Source organism: Pyrgilauda ruficollis, unplaced genomic scaffold, assembly GCF_017590135.1.
Source record: "Pyrgilauda ruficollis isolate IOZ18807 unplaced genomic scaffold, ASM1759013v1 scaffold36, whole genome shotgun sequence".
NCBI lineage: Eukaryota > Metazoa > Chordata > Aves > Passeriformes > Passeridae > Pyrgilauda > Pyrgilauda ruficollis.
Genome location: NW_024525045.1, coordinates 3,448,224 through 3,470,484, shown reverse-complemented (window position 1 = coordinate 3,470,484; position 22,261 = coordinate 3,448,224). Strand labels below are relative to the sequence as shown.

Here is a 22,261-nt window from a genome sequence, read left to right as displayed (position 1 = left end):
AACAGTGATCATATATCTAACAATTACAAATGGGGGCAAGAACAAAATATTCTGCTGACAAACTAATTAGTAATGCAGCTCCTACATGCCAAAATAACCTTCATTGCATTAGGCTGCTTGCTTTTCCACAGAAGCTACATGCCTTTTTTTTTTTTTTTTACCTTGTGCATCTTGTATTTGGTTTATATGCTCAGATTCCAGGCAGATTTACTTCAGATTACTAGAAATCCATAAGTCAATAAAAAACCATGGTGAAAATTGGAACAGTCATACTCATTTCCTTGAGTGGTGTTGGACTGAGATCCACGCAGAGTCACATGCAAACTTTCTCATATGGAAACATGAATGGAGTCCAAAGTTTAAGACCCTGCAGATCCAGACTGTTGTTCGTGTGTGTTCTACTCCCAGGAGATGGACGAGAAGCCACAGCTGACCTCATAAGAGATCTCTGCTCTGTTGTGAGGAGCTACCTCTGACAGGAAGTAGACCGGTCCACAGGAAAAGAAACAAATCAAAAATTTAGGCCGAAGGACATCTCCTTGACAAGACAGCACTGCTGCCAGAGTGATAAACAGGATCTCTCATGGTCTGTGGGATGCTAACAAAAAGTCCAGGCTCAGCGAGATAGAGCAGATTGTTTTCCTTAGACTGGTCTATTATTGAAGAAAGCACAGCAGTCCAGCTTATTTTCCTAAATGATTAACTTTGCTGCCTTTTCTGCTCTGCACATCAGATAAAGACGTTTATTCAGTTAGCTTATTTATTTACATTCCTTTGCCAAAGATCTCACCAAACAAAGCCTATTTGATGATTTATTCTTTGCTAAAGGGGAAGCTTATTTACAATAATCATCTTATCATAAACGTCTTAAAAGGAGGATTTTAAACTGGAATTCATAATAACAGAGAAATCTGACTTTTCCAGAGAGGTCATATTTGTTATCCATTTTGCACGGCAGAAGAAAAGAAGCCAGCTGAGCCCAGATGAAGCTGGATGTGGCATAACTGCTTTGAAGTTTTGTTTGTTTTCACTGGTTGACCCATGTCCTAGTGGAAGGAATCACCTTCACCTACTTGGAGCCATTCCAAAACATGAGGGGGGGAAAGAATATAAAGGGTTCAGATGCTGGGTCCTACAGGGGGGATTCTGCAGCACAGAAGTTGCACCAGAGGGATCGGCTCTAGTGCAAACAGCAGTGAGTCAAGAAGTGCAAAGATGACTTCTGAGGGTCACCTCTCCAGTGACCAGCACATCAGACTGAGCAGGAGCTCAGGGCACATCACACTCTGCCTGTCTTGGCAGCAGTCTCCAGCATTCTCAGGTAGCAGCAGCATCTGATTGCTCAGATGCCAGACTGGCTGCTCTCATCTCCCTGATGGGTTGTTTAAGATGCACATAAAAGTGTCTCAAACCTGCCTTATGCCACCCCTCCTGACCCCACACAACTACAGTGTTTTGGCAGACACTCAGCCAAAGTCTCAAGGGACAGAAGACAAACTTGTAGGGAGGAGATAGAGCAGATCAGCTCCATGTCTCTCATTTGGCACCAGTTCTCTGCTTTGCCCTTCTCTCACTGCTCCCCTGCTCATGCAGAGTATTTCCTAAGGGAAATGGATGCTGAGAGAGAAAACAAACTTTAAACAAGAATTTTGTTCATATTTTGTTTTAAAATGAAGGGTGCCTCAAAGCTGTAAGCCAGTGCACATCTCTCTCAGCAGGTTGGAAGAGAAGGTTTAAGCACACACTGGACTGCCCTGACTCCCATTTTTTATTTTGGGAACATGTCTGAACTCATTAGCTCTTGATAATATACTCATTATTTTAACTATTCATAGCAGAGCATACCATGAGAGACTAAACTCTTCCCTGAATTAATCTGGCTTTCAGCTGCCCTCCACGATCCATGGGACTTCGGAACCCCCTGTGAGGTCAGGAATACAAGAGCAGAGTACCATACAAACAGCAATTTCAGCCCAGCTGCTCTGAGCAGCACATGAACCTCAAAAACATGGCAGCAGTGGGGAAAAAAAAAAAAAAAAAAAAAAAAAAAAAAAGAGCAGGGGGAAAAAAAAAAAAAAAAAAAAAAAAAAAAGCAGCTTCCCAAAGCTGGCAACACAGCAAATACCTCCCACAGAAACCAAGCTGGAGGCACCCAAAGGGAGGATGGGCTGGATTTGCATCAGTCTGATGCAATGTGCCTGTCCACTCTGCAGAAGCTGGGTGGTTGTGTGCAACATGAGAAGGGAACCTCAGAGAAATTTTGGACACAGAAGGATTTAGCCACATGAAGGGTAAAAGAAGTTCCCTCTGGCAAGACAAGTGAGGAGTGGCTCTTCAATTCCTCACAGCCATTCACACAGAATAATTTTCAGAGGTGTTGAGTTTATTGCTCATCAGGTGTCTATTGCTATCAAAGATGAAACCACATCTTCAGGAATGTCATAACTGCTCAGGCATTTCTCAGCAAAGCCCTGCTGGAGATAAGCCATGCTGTTTCCAGAAATGAGGCTGAGGCAAGATGAAAACATCAGTTCTGTGACAGAAGTGTCACAACACAAGACTTCACTAAAACAAGCAATGTTTAGTTCTATGGTCAGATCTTGTATATTTTTAGATGCCCAGGAACACCAATCCACTTTCCCGCAAAACATCACACATATTGTCTTTAAAATCCCATTGTTTTCAAAGGGATTAACCACACAGAGACTTTCACTGTTTGAGGATGCACTTATTGAGCTGAAGTCTCTTTCAACTCTCATTCCCCTCACACCAGTGTAGCATTTGGCCACAGCTGCAGTGGAGGGAGAGCAGCAAAATCAGGTTGGCAGGTTTGGTGTTACCCAGCTCTGACTGACAATGCAGAGGGCTACTCAGGAGCCCCAGGTCTCCTTGCAACCTCTCACCTCTTATGTGCCTTCCCCACATCTCATCCTCAGCCATGAGTGTCCCTCTGAGCCCATTGTTTAATGTGCTAACAAGAACAGGGTTAGAGAGCTGAAAACAGAGTTCCTACAGGCTCAGCTGAGTCAGGACTGCATCTCCAGGCCTTTCATCCTCTGCCTGCTTGCCACATGAGGGATGGGGCTGGCAGTGCCCCACTGCCACTCATGGCAGGGCTGCTGCTTCCACTGCTGGTCCCACCTGGCACGGGGACACAGCGGGGCTCTGGGAACCCCAAGAGGGAGGGATGGTCTGCACTCAGCTGCAGAAAGGCCGGGCCTCTCACCCCAGAGAGCACCCCACAGCACAGTCCCTGCAGTGAGTGTGTGCTGGGGACACAGCAGGCCTGGCTGGCATGGAGACCTCATCTCCTTCTCAAGCTACCTGCACCTCCCAACAGCTTCATTTCTCATCGTGTCTTTGGAAGATGAAGCATGTTGGAGTTAGGAAGGATTGAGGGCCAGCTTGTTCCAAGTGCAAGATCTATTACGAACACTGGTTCTGATGTGGGACTGAGGCTTCTCACCTGAGGGTTTGGCAGGGTGTCACCTCTGGAGCCCACACAGAAGGAATGCAGATTCCCAAGGCACATCCCAGAGACAAGATGCAAGGAGCAGATGAATCCATCTGATTTTTCTAATTGCAATGGTCTAATTTTTCTCAGCTAAAGTTAGGTTTACACCTTCAGGTTTTAAAGGGGATAATTTGTATAGCTTTAGCCAATATGTGTTTTCTAGCTGTTGTGCTCAACTGTTCCCTCAGGCCTTGTATCTATGCCATAATGCCATTAGCCCAATTGGACAGAGTCACCGTCTTCATCATTTTGGACTGACTCTATCCAGAACCCATGTAAATGATGACATTTTCCTGTTAGCACATGTATCACAACTCTGAGCTATACAGGCAAGTTTCACAACACCCCAAAAAACAAGTAAGAATACATGTACATGCTTCTGGGGAAAAAAACCACTCAAGGATGTTTTCCCGTTTCCAGATGGAAGAGTATGAAAAAATAGCCAAACTTGGAGAGCACACAGGCATTGCAGCACATGTCACAGTTGAGACGGTCATAACACACAGAGTATCACCATACAATATCACAAAGCTTCAACCCATACAGAGAAACACTTTATCACTTCAGAAGGCTTCAGGTGTCTGCCCATACAGAGTAACATCAGGTCACTTCAGAAGGCTTCAAGCCTCTGCCCTTCTTGTTCTTTGTCTCAGCCTTTTATCCCCTCATGTTGATGCACTGCCCCTGTGTGCCCTCTGCTCCCTTTGGTGTTGGTCAGTGCCCCTGGGCACTCCATGGCTCATTGCTGTCAGTGCTGCTCACCTGCTGCTCACAGCTGTGCCACTGGGGATGAGGCTGGGCCAGCCCCATCCCAATCACCACAGACTGTGTGCCTACACACAAGTACTAGAAGTTAATGACAAGCCCAGAAACTCATGTCTGTCTTGTCCAGGAGGAGCTGGAGGCTATTAGCCCATTGCTAGGAGAAGACTACATACAATCAGCCCTTTCTGCAACTGGATTATTTACTGGGCAGGGGGGAGGGGGGAAGAAAGAAAAAAAGTGTAGTATATTAACAGCAAGTGGTATTTGCTATACATCTGTATTTGCTCCCTGTACAGAGCAAACCACATATGGTTGGGCAAAAGGACATGAAATAACCAGTGTTCCTTGCCCATATTCATGTATGTTCTCAGGACACGATCTGGTGTACAAAGACAGTAACCAACTTGTTCTTGCATATTCAGAGCTGGAATACAAACACAAGATGGGTCTGCTCCCTCCAGGTCTTAGGACAGCTCCATCTGGCAGGCAGTGCAGTGCCTCACAAATATCTCACAAGTGCATGCATAACATGCCATCAGAGTTCAATAAAATAAATTGGAAGGAGACAAAGTAATTTTCAGAATACAATTCACAGGATGCACAGGATGATTTACAGCAGCTAGAGGCTTCAAGCTGACAGGAAAATAGCTCCTCACAAATTACTTATCGTTCAGGTCAGTCAATTGAGAGAAATATAGGTTGGTCAAGAATCGCTGCCAAGGTGTGATTTGTATGCAGAAAGGCTGCTGCTCATCGCAACATCTCTCTTGTAAAATATGGACCATGAATATGTATGTTCCCTAAAACAACAGAGTTGCTTGTTTCCCTACTTTATATAGATTTTCAAGCCAATATTTTACTGACTAAAAAGGCCAAAAACTCTGAATAAGAAGTATTTCCTTTCCTTTGATTAACAAATCAATTACAACAGTGCCCCTTTTCTGCTCAAGTTACCAAAAATGGTACCGGGTATAACTTGCTCTTGATTTTTCTTTTTTAAGGGTTCTCAAAAGACTTCTAGAAGTCACAGTAAACAAAAGTTTCAATATACTGATACAGCAGAAAACTGTACCAATAAAAAAAAACATCATCTGACAGCCACCAGATGCAAATTTACAACTTCTGTCATCGAAAACCATGCCTGAAGAATTAATCTAGTTTGAACGTGGATCTGAGCTCCTCAGTCCTTTCTTTAATAACTGCTGTCTTTGTTGAAAGCCCATGGTAGCAGATACAGGACATCAGGAAAGATACTCTGGATTTTGGAGGAGCATTTGGCATTTCTGTAATTCAGACACAGAATGGTGTTACTAACCTGCACATGCACCATTCAGGACTGTGCCTTTACTCTGCAGCTGCATTTATCTCACTTTTGAGAGATTACCTTGATAATACAAACCATTTTTCCCTTTTCAGATTAACAGCTGAAATGTCATCTTTTAGCATTATTTATAGTGCATCATATGCCATGTCCTTTCAAATTTATAGACAACGCTTCCGTTTGAAATGAAGAAAAACAAAGAAACAGCTGCAATCTTCACTGGTTAACTTTTATTCAGTATTTTCTGAAATAAGCAAGAATTTAAGACGCTCATAAGCGATCAAATACAGCCACAAAAACCCCATACTGATCCTAAATAAGAAGCACTATGAGAAATACACAATATTTCATGAAACAATACTGTACATCAACAACCTTTAGGAAACAAACAATTCAAACCATATGCTTAGTTTACTCACAATATAAAAAAACTTTAACCTTTAAAGAAAAATATAGATTCAGTCCAATTGTAGGATCCAATCCCATATCCAGTGAAGTCAATGGAAGTTCTCTCATTGATTTCAATGTTTAAAGGATCATGCCCTTACTTTGCCTCAAGAGGCACTTGAATTATTATACAAGGCCTAGCCTGAATAACTATTACAAAAATGTCAAACATCAACTCAAGAGTATGATTTAGCAACTTTCAGGAAATAATGGAGGATTAGGTTATCTATCCATGCATGGAATAAGGCAAAAGCTAATTCATTCAGATTAGGAATAATAATTTTTACTAGTTTCTTTTTCACAACACAAACATTTTAGACTTTTTTAATTAATGGATATATTATATATCATATTATGCTTCACATTTTTCCTACCTCTACTGAGAAAGCTGGCACTGACATTTCATAAAGAACTCCTCATTAATTATTGTTTTCTGTTCTGTAACAATCACAAGAAACTCATCTGGGTTTAGTAATAGTGTCTACCAAGAAAAAAGCACACACTATCATAAGCTTATAATTTATAGAGCTCAAGGTACATTAAAATGTAAATCATGAAGTTCACAAATTCTGTTTTAAAATATTTTTCCAAACTAAAAGCTGCAGAAAATTGGTTCTTAAATATTCTACAGAAAATTCTGAAGCATCTAATGTTTTAAATTACTTATGCTTTCTTCTTAAAAATATTTAAATTAGGTTAGTAGCCCATCCTTTTGAAAAATAATCCAAAAAAGATACACTAGTTTACAAATCTTTTGTCTTAATCAGTGTAACCAAAGGTTTGTCATCTGGGCTGTAATCTTCATAAGCAATGGGGGTTGCATCATACATTGCAGGTCGGGATTTCTTGCCAAACCTGGAAATAAAAGAAAACTTTTAGTGACAAACAGAAACATGAATGAGCTCAAAGCAACACCGCAGTGAGTTATGGCCTGTGATCAGAAACAAAGTCAGACAGCTTAGATAAACTCTATATTACAAAAGATATCACAGGAAAATGAGGCAAAAATGGTCAAGTAGTTTTTCTTACTGACCTGATGCAGAGAAAACATGACAGAAAACACAGAAACAAAACTATTTATTTAGTCATTCACACTAAGGTTATTTATGCACTTATGAACTATATTAAGCCTATATTAATCTGCATTGCGCAACCTGGAAAGTAAAATCCAGAAAATTCTTGCCTGTTTTCAGTGATATAGAATTGCAGACAAAACTGAAATGGCTGAAAGCATTATGATATATGTGGTGAAAATGTCATTTTTCAAAGTACTTCAGCTGTCCATAAGGCTACACTAGATTAATTTCCATGCATGAATGTCTGCCTTATCCTATAGGTTACTTCAGTAAATACAGACAGGTCACATTTGCTCATCCCCATCATGATGGATAAAACTGATTTTCTACAAATGAGATAAAATTTCAAAACCTGAATAAAGGAATCAAGTCATGGCATCTTACTAAATCAGAGGCAGCATTGAATTCTGAATCACCCATTTTCACCATCTCAAGGCTTTAAAGGAAATAGAGCTTTGCAGAGATACAAATGATGGTGAGCATTCTCCAGACACTTCAGTCAAAGTACCTGCCCTTCTGACAGCAGAGAGCACGTGGCTTGTTGCACACAGGGAAGCAGGACAAAATCTGTTTTCTCCTTTAGGTCAGTGTTGACATGTGCCCCTAATTAGAGAAGGCTGAGAAAAGAGCACAGCACGTTTGTTGTTTATGATCTGGTTGAGCCACGGAGCTGCTCAACCACATTGCTCTGATCAGGTGGTTCAGAAGTCAGCCCCTGCCCAAAGCAGCAAACAGACAGAGTTATCACCAACCTCAGTGGTTTATGTTAAAGACAGAAGTGTTAAATGGGAACTCTGTTCAATGGGTGTGTATCTGCTAGTTCTGCACAGCAGGGCTATGCTATCTAATTGATGGCATAAAGGAACACACAAAGCAATTATCAATACAATCTGCAAGAGGCAATGATTCGAGGACTAATCAATAGTGAAAAGCTGCAGGTTCCTGCTAGAGAGTGTGCTGGATCAATTAACTGCCTGCTTACAACAAAAGTATATACAAACAAGTGAATAAAGATTTTTTTCCAGGGCAACCAAGCACAAGATTATTCTTCAAACAAAGAGGACACACTGTGTGTGGAAATCTTGATCCTGGGAAGCATTGAGTGTGAAAAAATACTGGAGGGACATGATGGATAATAGTTTTAACATTAGCTTCAATGCCATACCGTGAACAATTATGTGCTTGGGTTAGTAAACAGTGTAGCAGTAGCACTGGGGAAGTTTTTCAGGGTCAACATTTAGCTTTGGCATGTCCATTCATGAGTGATGATGGTGATATTCCAATGTGTACATCAGACATGCTTACCAGTGTATAACAATATTACACATCACAAAGATAATCACAAAGTAAAGTACATGAAATAACAATTAGCAAATATATTTTGCAGTGAAGCACTGAACAAGAGAGACCTGCGTAGCTTGAGAGAAACTGAGGGTTCGTGACAATTCTGAGGACAGTACACATTCATTGTAGCAATTCTTGGCAAAGGCAGCTCCATATGTGAGCGACAGACACTGCAAATCAGCTTCACATTTGGAATGGTCCTGCTCCTCCACTTCCTTAGAACAACATTTCAAGAGATGGCTAACTATAGAGAGTTATTAACCTCAACAACTCCACTCCAACAGATTTTTGAGAACATTGGACAGCTGAATCCTGAGGAAATGCTATCTTGCAACTTCTATGGGACAGGCAGAAGTTCAGAGTTTACCCAGCAACAGGATAAAGAAACCAACCACATGTTGCTACTCTGCTCAAAACCAGCAACTGGCAAATGGAGTCCACAAATAAAATTTAAATAAGAGACGTAAAAGACACCAGAAGTTAAAAAGGGAATAAAGCATATTGAAAGGAGGAAGGGATTATTTTGGATTCCAGAGGAGAAGAATGAGAAGATTTATTTCCTCTGCATTATTCAGAGAAAAGGTCAGGTGTGCAAGTGGTATTGTGCCTTGCTTAGAAAAACTGAGCTATAATCCCAGAAAATTAACCCTGGCAGAGGATGTATATTAAGCAATTGGTAGGTGATGTGGAGACCAGAGAACATGTGCACATGATCACACTTCTACAAAAAGGCAGCTGACAGAGATCTATGCCAGTAAGAAATGAGTGTATGCTGATGCTCATCCATTTCAGAAAGCTTAGAACAGCACAGTCTGACACAGGCAACTCCACAGGAATGGAGAGAATATGCAGTGGAGAGAGGCTGACCCTGCTGTGACAAGAGAACTTAATCAGAGTCTGATGAACCAGACTCTTCAACTGACAGAGACAGGACAGATCAGCATGTGAAAATAAAAATTAAATAAACTACACTGTAAGTGGTGCATGAAGGCTACTGATATCTGGGCACACACAGAACTAACTGCAGCCTAGTCTGTCACCAGATAATTCATGAACTCAGTGTGAATGCTTTTCTAAAGTGAACAATTTTGTTTCAATAACAGATCTTGGTTCCATTTCAATGACACCTTATGGCTGCCATAGCCAGCAGTCTATTAGCCAACTATTTCATTACACTGCTCTCCTCCAGCTTCAGAATGTATGCATTTTAACACAAAAGGAATATTTCTTTACTGTCTGCATAATGGATGCTAAAGACAACTGTGCTTTTTGTGCTCAGAAAACTACCTATTTCTGATCTGCTACTCTTAGGAACATTCCCTAGAAGCAGACATTTATTAGTAGAGATCCTCCAGCACATTGGTTTTGTTTTACAGCAAATACCTTGATTAGTAAAGATCAAATTATAAAAAAAAAATATCTAGGGGAAAAAATGCTGACAAACATGAACAAGTAATTTTAAAATAATTTACTGACTATGCAACAGGCATCCACACCCCCAGACACCTGCTGACTTTATCAGAAACCTTCCCTTTAAAGAAAATAATCTACTAACTTTTCCCTTGGCCTCCATTTTCCAAAATTACTAACAAGTTTTGGTATCTAACTGTGAAAGGGAATTATTTTCAGAAAATGCTGAACTTTGTTTTTTGAAAGTAGATTTCTTAGATTCAGCAATTCTGAAAATTCAGACCTCTATAGATGTAGATTTAAGAATTTATGCAAAAATAACTATAAAATTGTTGCTCATTTTCCTGGATTGAAATGACCAAAACAGTGGTTTATATCTTTCTGAACCCAAAATATACACAACAATCTCCACAATAAATCTCCACTTATTACCTTACTTGGCAGATCTATCTTGGATTTTTGTAAGGTATCACATTATTGGAGGCACTGAAAATTATTTGGAATTAAAACATTTCATTTGCTTTAAGTAAAAATACCTTTTCCAAGATAGGGAAACCCTCAATGGACAATAATGTAATTTCTAACTACATCATATGGATTTGAAAAATCAACATTAAACTATCCCAGTCTAAGAATGTTTTTGAAGTTGGAATAATTTGAAGAGCTACTACTCAAAGCTGTGATGTGATTAACTGAGCCTGGGGGAACACCTCACCCATTTCAGATAATTTTGATGACTTCAGCAGTGGTACAATTGCACCTATTTCATCTTCACTGAAACAGAACTGGAGCATTCAGAAAATGAATTACCAGCAATCACCAGCCAATATGCACACATTTCTCCAGTTGTTTTAAGAGCATTTTAGTGGTAACACATATGAATACTCTGTTGGAATTTGAAGTGATCCTGACAAATTGTTTGAAATGGGAAAAAAGAAACATCAAAAATGAAAGTTCCACCCTATTAAGAGAGATGTCAAACACAGAAGAAACCATACTGGCTAGGAAGCAAAATGACACAGAGGATCTTGGGATGAGGAAAAGGTCTCACAGGCCACAAAAGTATGTCATTTGTCACTAGAAAGGGAAAAAAAAAGAAAAAAAAAACCAAAAACCAAGCAAGTTTCTTTTTCAGATATATGAACAGGAATGCCGTATATAAGATGCAGGAGGTGATTACTCAGTTTATTTGGTGCACATAAATCTTCAGACAGAGAACTACTTCCAGCTTTAGGGATCTCCCTTCAAAAATGAAAAAGAAGAGAAATATAATCTGGTGTGTCCCAGGAAGACAGTAAGGAAGCTGGCATGATCTGGGAGGGGATACTGAAAGGGTGGGTTAGTGAAACCTAGGAAAGAAAAAAAGTTGCTTTGCTTTGTTTGTTTTTATCATACAAGAGAAGGGGAGAGGGCTCAGCACCTGATACGCAAGTGATATGAGCAGTGATACATTATCCTTCATGGCAGCCTGAAGAGCAGTAAGAAAGAAGCAGCCAGGTTAATAGCAAAGAAAATCCAGGTTACCTTTTAGGAAAGCCCTTTCTAAATCTACTCAACTCCTTTGGAAGTTTTTAAACACAATTGCTGGCAGGGAGCTAGGTATATTTAATGCCATATTAGTGCCATGGCTTACACTTGAGCTCTCAAATCCATTCCACTTCTACTTTTGGATTATTCTGACACTCAATGCCCTGCCTTGCAAGTGTTCCATTAAATTTCCAAGTAAAAAAATTGCTGTCTCTAGGAAAGCAAGTAAGAAAGGCAAACAGGGGCACATAAATGAGTGATGTGAAGAGATTCTCACTGAATAATCTGGTAAATTAATCACAAAAATCAATGTGCCTTTCCTATCTGATCATATTACTTGTGTGTAGCAGTTAAACAATCTTTACATCCCTAACAGAAGATCTGACAGGCTAAGAACCCTGCACTGTCCCACTTCACCAGTTACACCAAATAAAGTCAGAATAACTCTGTTTTCAAGCAGTTTTGGTGTATTGTCACACCTCAGATGAGAAGAGTGAGCAGTGCTGGTGTTTTCCCAGGAGAGCAGCCCACTGGCTCTGCCAACAGCACTTGGGTGCACTGTGCATGAACTGCAAAGACACTTCAGAACAGCTTCCCAGGACAGCAGCACGCCCAGCACAAACCTGGCATGTCGGATGGAAGCAATTGCACTACTGAATTCACTGTCAATGCTCCTGCAGTTGTAAAACTCTTCGTAGGCTGGCCTGGAAGAGCCCTGGTACTCGATGCGGCTGATGCGGCAGATGCCCACGATCAGGATGATCAGCATCAGCACAAAGGCCACGCACAGCGCCCCGATGATGATGTAGAGGGAGTGACGAGGCATATTTGTCAGACTCTCTGCCATATGTCCAGACTTCCACTGCAGATCTGCCAATAAGAAATAAAAGGTTGTCATTAATTAATAATTTATATCTGTCCTGCTGAATAGAACTACTTTATGATATTAATTGTCAATAGTTCTGACATTTGAAACTATGGACATCGGTAATTTGAACTTCCCCAGGCTCTGTTACCAATAGACCATCAGGCCTAACATGCTACAAATTTGAATAGCACTATGTTGAACCTTCACCCACTTTTTTCTGTTGATTTTTAAGGTCATACAGGAACACCTATCTAGTTTGATCTCCTGTGCAACCAAAGTAAGAGAAAATCGACTTATTCTTGCATTAAGTTATTTTTATATTACAGGCTTTCTAAAGGCAGGCAGGTTTTATGCAAAAGCTTCTAGGAAACAACCAGTTCTCTTGTGCAGTTTGTTCCAACAGTGAAGCCTTCCACTAAAATGTGTTATTTAAGATATACTAAACACACTTGGTTTGTAATTTGAAACACAGACTTTCTTATGCTTATCCCCACCAAACTGCAGAGACTTCAGCATTTCAAGGACAAAAAGGACACTTCATGAGGTCCTACAGTAGGGAGCCCATTGGAGTCTTTTCCCAAGCATAATTTCCCTGAGGTTCTCAAAACAGACCTCAAAGTAAAGCCAATCTGGAAGAGGCTTCTTGTATTTATGTATTCCAGATCTTCTATATAAATATTCTTGATGCCCAAACTATATCTATGCCAAACATATTTTCTATCAATTGCCTATGTCCTCATATCTGTTTCTCTCTAGCATGGGTCAGAATATTTCTAATTAACCTGTACTTCCCTCCCGGGTTCATTTTTGGCAGCCTATGTTCTCATATTATTTCAAAACAGGAACAGACTTGAATCATCCTGACTACAGAAATGTAGCACTCTGCAAAAGTTATTTCTAGTAGGTGCCTGTTCCTTTTTCAAATGTACTTCTGCTTTGCACAGATTTAGAATCTCCCTTTACTCAAACAGGCTGGGGACAGGGCTTCCAAGCATATGCTTTGGGAGGTTAAGATATTCTCAGAAGCCACCTCTCAAGGATGCTGATGACGGCAGATAATTCAAGCACCTGAGTTGCAATCTCCAGTTCAGCAGCAATGGATAAAATCTCAATCTATGGTAGAAATACAGGGAATGTACAAGGACAGGAAAAAAAAGAGATCTGTTTTCGAGGCAGGTGGTGAGAAAGCCCAGAGCTGTAACATGTGGGATTCAGCTGGGCAGAGTTTGGAGAAATGGCTGCTCTTTGTCACAATAGTCAAAGGTGTCCTGGAGCACCTCCCAGCTCAGGGGTGCTCAGACTTTGTCCACAAATGGGAGCTGAGTTTAAGGACTGGCTGTTTCTCTTATCTTCTTCAGAGGTCAGCAAAGTTTTGATCAGCCTGAATCATTCAGTGATTTAATGTTTCTAAGGCACTGTTACTGCAGTTTGCCCAGTCAGGATATGAGGGAGGGAATACAGCTGTGCTCTGTGCAGTTTGGGATGGGCCTCTATTTCTGTTCTGCAGCACATTTGTCACACACAGTGGTTTTTGTCAGGCTGTCAGACTAGGCTGAGTTCAGATCTAATGTGTGCAGATATATGGCAAGACATTTCTGATTTAGATTCCATGTCTTCCATCTCTGGAAGACAAAGATGAGAAAAATTTCTTCCCTTCTTCCTCACCATATCAAAATATAAAGATTAACATCTTATACTCCAGAGATTAGAAATAGCATATGACAGCTTGAAATCACAGTATTTTCAGTTGTTATATTAAAGTTTATAAAATTAATTAAGAATAATATTTCAATGCACACCACAGTGTGTACCAGAAATTCTTCATAATGTTGATTTTCAAATAACCACATGATTTGGCATACCTCAGTAGCTACATTAATAATTACAAATCTGGCAAAGGTAATGATATTAACAAATAACCAGCAGGCATTAGAGAACTCATATGAGACATTTGTAAGCATTTTTACAGTGAATGCTCCATTAACTTTTTAGGCAAATGCATTTCATTTTGAAAGAAAGAATATCCTCTTTATAATTAAGACCAATTTAATCCTATTTATTTGGAATTGCTAATGCTGGTAAGGATCATAAGATGATATTAAAAAATATCACAATTCATCCAGGAAATATACATCTTATCTAGTTTTTTGTAAATACAGCACTTGGAAATTAAAAAGAACAGTCTGACAAGAAGATAACCCTGAAATCCTGTTAAGGTAGTCAATTCAAGCAGCTAAACCAGCTGGTGAAAAGTGGGGAACTATAAATAGGGTGGTTCTACAAAAAAGATTAAGTAGCAATATCCTCCTTCATGGTCAGTAACAGAAAATCACAAAGGATAAAATGTGATCTATTTAGTCAAATGCCACCCAAACACCAGTTCCTTGATAAGTCTGGCTTTGTGTCTTATTCTAGCATTCAGAGGGATGGTCCAATACAAAGTCAGTATGCAGTGTTTAAATTTAATTTCCATCACATTATTATATACAAACTGCTGAAAGAATATAATAAATATGGCAAAGAGAACTGGAAAGATGAACAGCAGCACATTTGCTAATAGATTCAAACTTTAGAGCTCAAAGAAATCCACTGCACCGTTATCTCAATCCCCGTGAGTTCGGAAGTGCTGCACCTGTTTATAAAAGAGCTGGATATGGCCTAGCTAGATATGACGAGAATTAAGCTCCCATCAGCTTGTTAATTCACAGCTCAGGGAAAGAGAGTGGCTTCACATGGCTACATGGACCTGTAGAAGAAAAACCTGCAGATCAAAATACTTGCAAATTCTTTCTGCAAAGTGATTTCTTCAAAACTCAATCCCTCTTTTTTTGCATAATCCTTTAAACACATGTTAAAATCCAAGTTCTTTAGGAAAGCTTCCCCAGCTTTGCATGTAAGGCACTGCCCTGGTTAGAGAGGCTGCATGTCCATGGTTACCTGTTTTGGGGTAGCATTATCTGTTAAGGTGTCCCATAACAGCATACCCTTTTACTTTGATGTCGTGGCAAATTGACTTAAATATCAAGGAAACATCAGATATTTGCTGAAATGAAGCTTACTGAAAAAAAGACTGGTAACCCTCAAATTTCAAAAATATTTGTTTTTTAAAATGCATCTTTTTGTGGCTATAAGATGATTTTTTTCCTATTTTCATTCATGACCAGTCCAAACCAGATTTTTTACACTGTATTTTTATATCTTCTCTATTATTGTTATTATTTTATACATGCATTTTATGAACTACTATCGTGTATTGGATAAAAACCTCAGTAATTTCAGCCACATTAAAACAATTGCCATGAACAAGGTAAGGCTGAATACTTCTGCTGGGAAGCAGCCTTGCAGTGTTACTAATGCCAGTTAACATTCAAGTAATTCCCTGCTTTCTGTCATAGCAGTCACAAGATACAAGAATTTGCATCCCCTCTAACAGGGAAAGGAAGAAATAATTGAGTAGCTGGACAGTAGGAGAGGCTCCTTCCACCCTCTCTTCTACTTCTCTCCTTTTCCCATATGCTCACATGCACTTCACTGTGTCTGTGGTGCACACAGCCAAACTGAGTGACTGGAGCATAACAGCCAGAGCACTCCAGAACATGCACCACTGAATTCCTGTAGCACATCTGCAGGCTCAGAAAGCATGCAAGCCTTTGTATCCCTTTGGTATTCCATAACATAACAGAAATTTAATTGTTACTTCATCAAGGGACTCCAGGAAATGGATTTCCAGGATGATTGTTGCTTTCTCCAAGAACTCACCCATCTGTCTTGTCAGCCAACTACTTATTAGTGAAGGCAGGCAGAATTATACTGCCTTGCTGATCAACTTGGACATGCATGTTGCAGGTGTCACCAACATCAGCCTTGTCAGGAAAAGTTCATCTGAGCATATTTTAGATCAGCAATATGGCACACAGACAGCACACAGTGTTGTGCTCCCAATGTCTGCTGGCTCTGCACCACCCAGGGAAGTGTGTGAGCCATTCACAGAGATAAAAAAAAGGCAGAGCTGTCACCGTGTCTGGGCTAGCTGGCAATGGTCTTCTGCAGTCTTTGCTCACACCAAAAAGGTCTGAAACTGAATGTACTGGGTCAAAGTAAGGACTAACATCAAGAACATCAAAAGTAGAATCAATTTGAAAAAAGCGGTTGATAGGTTTAAGTTTATGTAGAAGAGAATAAAAAATAGAAGGCTCACATGCTCCTTGTGTAAATAAGATACAGAAAACATTTTTTAATCCATCCTTTGTGTTTGTTTTATTAATATATCACCTATCCCTGCAACCTTAACTGTGCTAACAAACCTGTGTGTGTATCTATATGATGAGTCAAAGGGATCTATGACCACAGTACCTGAGCATTCAAGCAGTTGAATACATTAAATACACAGCCAAGTTCTCTAGCAAAAACAACATCTCTAGCTCAAGAAAAAAACATAAGGGAAATACAAAGCAGGTCTGTGAGCAGCAGAACTAATGAAGCCTAATTTCCATTTTAACTCTTCCACAGATGGGCTTCATAGTTTCTGCCTCTCCTGGACTCTCCACTGTGCCATAAGGATGCCCTTACAGTGAAGCTTCTCTCTAAAACAGGAAACAAGATTACACTGAAGCTGTTCCTTCCAGTGGAACCTCTCTTAAGTCTTACTGAATGCTCTGGAAATATTTGGCCTTGGAGCCCTTCCTCTTTGTAAAAAATTTGGTGGAAATTAGCCTATGGCTGGAAAAGTTATTCCTGAAAAAGTTGTTAAATGCCTGCACACACAAATTACAGAACAATTACACAGAACCTATTTCCGTAGGTAAGCAAGTTCCAAGTTGTTTTGCTGAAACATCACTAGAGCTGTAGGTGCTCAGAAGTCAATACAAGCCTGCTAGGAACGTGCTTATACTGCTGTGGAACACACTTGACCCAAAGTGAGCAGGGAGACTGTGAAGCATGAGCACAACTAAAATGCAAACTGAGTGCCCAGCTCTGAGACAACATCCCTGACAATCTAGTCTGACATCTCAAAGCAGGGTGCCCAGAAACAGAAGTTTTTAACTTTCATGGCCACTTTTGAAATGCTATGGCCAAAAATAAAATTAATTTACCATTATTTTGTTCATTGGCATATGATTCAGAGTATTTGTTCATATGGGTATTTAGAGACAAAGAAAGAACTCCTTTAATACAACTTACAATTTTTAGAAATGTTTAGAGAACTCCAAAACTTACGTATTTCACAGTTTGCACCGACCCACCCATGAGGACAATGGCAGGTGTAACCACCAGGCTGATCTATGCAAGTTCCAGCATGGTGACATGGGTTGCTGTCACAGTCATTTACATCAATTTCACATTCTTCACCTTACATGGGAAAAAAGCCAAAAACAAAACCAAAATTATGTATGGCAAGTACCTGATGTAGCAAGTACAACCCCAGTCATTTAATTTCTCTCTTGCTGCAAAACACGTAATAGTGCAATACATCTTCATTCTCAGAACATCAAAAGGATTCCAAGAAGGAAGTATTATCCTTATTCAACCAGGTGAAAATAAAGCCTGAGAACTAAGGGACTTCACTAACCTCACACAGACTCTATCTCATTTCTCTAAATATAATTTCCATCCCAAGAAAATGTGGTATAATAGATGATCATGGATGTTCTGATATGCTATGCAATAATGTAGATAATTGGTGCCTGAGAAACTGACATGGTACAATGGAAAGCCAATTCTTTTCCAAAGAATGTCCTTTAATTAGAAGAGATCCAAAAGCACAATTTGATCTATAAACCAGCTATGAATGGGTTTACTTATTACTCTCACATTGGATATTACCTTACATGACTAACAGAACATCAGATTGTAAATTATCTTGACATCAGATATTTGGATTATGCCAATCACATCAGTCTAAGCACAAGGCCAAAAGATTAAATTAGTTTCTTACCAGTACTCTGAAAGTGTAAATTGATTCATAACAAGTACTTTAGGGCTTTAAGTAATTGCATATTAAGGTAATGAAATAAGCTCTTTCTTGAGCACACAGTGACTAAGGTCACTGTTAAAACATTTTTCAGTTTCAACAGTGTCCAATTAGTATATTGGGTTACCTGGAAATCTTCAAAATACTATTTTTAAAATGCAATCTAGTCTCAAGTAGCAAGGGCATAAGCCATGCTAAATAGCTGTTAGCTTTGTGCAGTCACTCTAGTAACAGGCCTTTTTTGCTACAAAGTTCAAAGCAGATGTAAGTAATATCAAAAGTTTTTCACTGTCACTAGACTGCTCACAATACAGCAAAGCCCAAATTAATTCCTTTCTTGAAGAGACACAGTCTTACTTGGTATTTGTCTTCCTCTAGACACGGTGAACAGTGACAATCAGATGTTCTGTGTAACACACAAATCACTTGCCTGCATATCCAGGTGCACAAATGCAAGTAGCATTTAGACCTTCACTGTCACAAGTGCCACCGTTCTGGCAGTTGATGTTAACACAAGGATCTTTGTATAATTCACAGTGCCTTCCTGAAAAGGAAAAAACAGTAATTGCCATTGACATGACTGATAATGGCAGCATGGAATCAGTACATGTGATAACTCGACTTCCCCTGGATGAGTGGGCAGACTCCAATAATTATGGGATAATGATGGCATAACACTAAAGCCATGTCGTTTATGCTGGCTAAACTTTTTACACACATGCCTCCTCTCTACTCTTCCCACAGGCTTTGGGCTAGGAGAGGCAGGGCAATTTCTGCTTAGAAGAACTATTGGATGTCTAAGAAAAACCACATAATGAAGAATAAGCAGATCAGTTATCTAAAATTCCTCAGTAACATGTCAACAATAATTGTCTTGACTAAGAATTTTATGTAATAACTTATTTAATAACATACATAAGCATACTGATGCCTCTCATTACCTGTTGCTGGAAATGAGGAATATTACTAAGGTAATAAAAAAAAAATTCAAAGGTATAGTTAAAAGTATATAACTGGATGGCTCTACTTGATGCCACTACCTTCACTCTTTCATGCCCAGTGCAGGCCTTGTGAATCCAGCAGATCTGCCTTGCAGAAAACAGTGAAAGCTGCACCTGGCATACAAAACACGTAACACAGCATATTGCCACCCAGGGACCTGGAGAGACTCTAATGCCACTGCTGCGTGCATTATTTTCTCGGGGTCTACTGTTCAGATAAATCCTTTTATATATACATATTTTATATGTATGCACACACATATACACTCACTACAGACCTGCCAAAATCATTCTGTCAACACTTGCAATGTTAGCAGCAAGAAGGCAGAGCACTCAAGCTGAGCACGCCGTGAGCGAGGAGCAGCAGAGGCAGCAGCCCACGGGGACAGCTGGCACAGCTCCAGCCCTGAGAGCTCCCGTCCATCTGCCAGCCCGGGGCTGTGGAGGCAGGAGGGGCACTGAGAGGGGCAGGTCTGGGGTGGCAGTGCCAAGACTGAGGCACCTGATGGCCCACATGGTATCTTGAGCTGGGTACCTCGGCTCTATTCACTGGTGCTCCTGAACTCCTCAAGTACTGCAGTGCTGGGAGCTCAGAGATCAGCAGAAGCTGCTTCCAGGACCAGGTGCCCTGCTTGCATTTCAGCACGATGTGCCGTGCACACAGTGCTTCCAGCTCCACCAACAGGTCGGGTGAGAAGATGAACATCATGGTGAACATTATGGTTAAGTGCTGCTTAAACTGTCATTCCAGCTCCACCAACAGGTCGGGTGAGAAGATGAACATCATGGTGAACATGGTTAAGTGCTGCTTAAACTGTCACGAAAAGCTGAGGGTCATTTCCTCACCAGGCCTCTAAAATGATGAATTCTGCATCTATAGTTAAAGAGCAGTGCAATCACCAGTGTGAAACACATATTTAGCCTCAAGCAGCTGTTAAATGAGCGTTACTTATCAGCAGAGATAAGAATTGATATGCTTAATGAGAAAATACTAATGTTCCTTAAAACAGTCATTCTGTGTGGAATATTTATTTATTTATAATCCTAATAGCATTTCAAATTACATTCAAAGTGTTCTCATGATTCAAGACAGAATACACTAAAAAAGTGTCACTTTAGCCTTCCCCACAAGGACTTGTCACAGACCACTGATATGTGTTAATTTGTTTACAGCTGAAATCTGCTGTGAGAGAAAAGATTTTGTATAGTCAAATAAACACTATTCTCATCTGCTTTATAAATTACTTCAAAAATGCCAGAGACAGATTCCATTTGTACACAGATCTAAGAATAGCTGCAGTTAACATGGAAAAGCAGTCACAGACCTGCTACTCTCTGGGCTTTACAGTCTTCTAAATGAACAATCAAGATACAGCTTTTATTTCTACTCCTTTGTGCTAAACCATTTAAAATATTAATCTTTTATTATTTTGTTTTAGCTCGCTTCACTGGAGAAAATAAAAAATAATTTGAAAGTTCTCTGTGTAAAGGCTCCAACAACAAATGATGAAAAAGTCTATTTAACAGTTATAGGGTTTTTTAAATCTCCTCACTTTCTAACATATCATAAAAACGGCAGAAAAAACTACACCTGAGAAGAGAGAAAATCCATTTGTGCCCAGACCAGGACATGCATTATTCACAGAGGAGCTACATCTTAACTATTAATTTAAATAAAGATTAAGGGATCAGGATCAATACTGAAGTTTGTCTCCGTTAATTTTACATGAGGGATATATTTCTGCTCAGGATATGGCATCTCTGTAACAGAACCTACCATGAAAAATGCAGAGAACAATTGCAAACCCCAGCCTACCTTCGTATTCAGCAAGGCACACACACTCGTAGCTGTTGACGAGGTCTCTGCAGGTGGCTCCGTTCTGGCAGGGTGCAGAGAGGCATTCATTATATTCCTCCTCACAGTAAAGGCCATGGTAACCTAAATCACACGAAGGGGAAAGAAAAATAGTTATGAAACACTTTGCAGTAAAAATTAACAATTAGGCAACTATAGTCCGTGGGCAGATGCTTGCTAATTTAAATAAACTGTGCAAACTGATACTTGTTAAGACAATGATTTTAAAGGCATCTGTTCCCCAGGTGAAAATTACCAAGAAAATATTGGAAGCACGGTATTCTGAGAGAATTCCCAGCTCCTGTGATAAACCACAATGAGGTGTAAGGATGGAGGCTGGTGGCAGAGGCCAGAAGCAGCAATGTGAATACCCACACTCGGATTGTTAAAAGAAATACAGGAATATCTACTATCTCCCAGCTCCTTTGGATCCTTGCATCAAAGCCACTGTTCATCAAAGAGCTGATAATTGTATAACAGTAGTTAGAATGATTACATGTTTTAGCATAATGCTGTACAATGTCAAAGCACTGCAGAAGCATTAAGGTACTTTCATCTTTATAGTATTTCCAAGCCATAGGCAGGTATTATGGGCTGATTAGGTAAATATAGAAAGCAGAAGCAGAGAAAAGCTACATGGTCTGTTAACAGCCACTGAGTAATTTGTATTATGAGATAAGAAAGGAGTCAATCCACATGAAAACAGCCCCTTCTTCATTACTTAGTGTGCCACGCAATCATTAGCTGTAACAGTAGTTGAAATTACAGACCTAGCGTAGTCTATGATGTCATACCATGCACTGGAACTGTGCTCATGTGCTTCTAAAAGCTAGATTTCCTCATTACATTAAAAAAAATAAATGAATGAATGTACAATGAATAAAGATGCAATGGGCATGAATACAGATGCCAGGAAAAAAGGCCTAAAATACAAAGTGTGGATTCTTCAGTGTGACTTTACTTCTTAAAATAATCTCTAATTAATAGCAAAACTCAGATATGAAAGGAGGGTATCTTTCATGAACAAAGAACCAAAGAGAGGGGCATATTCTCTTAGTAAGTCACAATCAAACTATATTCAGCATCCTGGTCTAAATATTCCCCAAAATTCTCATTGAATAATAGAATGTAGGATAAACACTTCCTTCTGACAATATTTGCA

General features: G+C 39.8%; 1 protein-coding gene across 1 annotated transcript in view; it reads right to left on the bottom strand.

Annotated features, from left to right (window-relative positions):
- Positions 1–5,817: 5,817 nt before the first annotated feature.
- DNER (delta/notch like EGF repeat containing) overlaps positions 5,818–22,261 on the bottom strand; it is a 113,384-nt gene continuing 96,940 nt past the window's right edge. The window contains exons 9-13 of the mRNA XM_041475700.1: positions 21,061–21,183; positions 18,674–18,787; positions 17,490–17,621; positions 12,028–12,274; positions 5,818–6,902 (exon numbers count right to left, since the gene is read on the bottom strand). Coding sequence (XP_041331634.1) covers positions 6,791–6,902; positions 12,028–12,274; positions 17,490–17,621; positions 18,674–18,787; positions 21,061–21,183 — 728 coding nt within the window. The 3' untranslated portion in view covers positions 5,818–6,790. The remainder of the gene's footprint in view (positions 6,903–12,027; positions 12,275–17,489; positions 17,622–18,673; positions 18,788–21,060; positions 21,184–22,261) is intronic.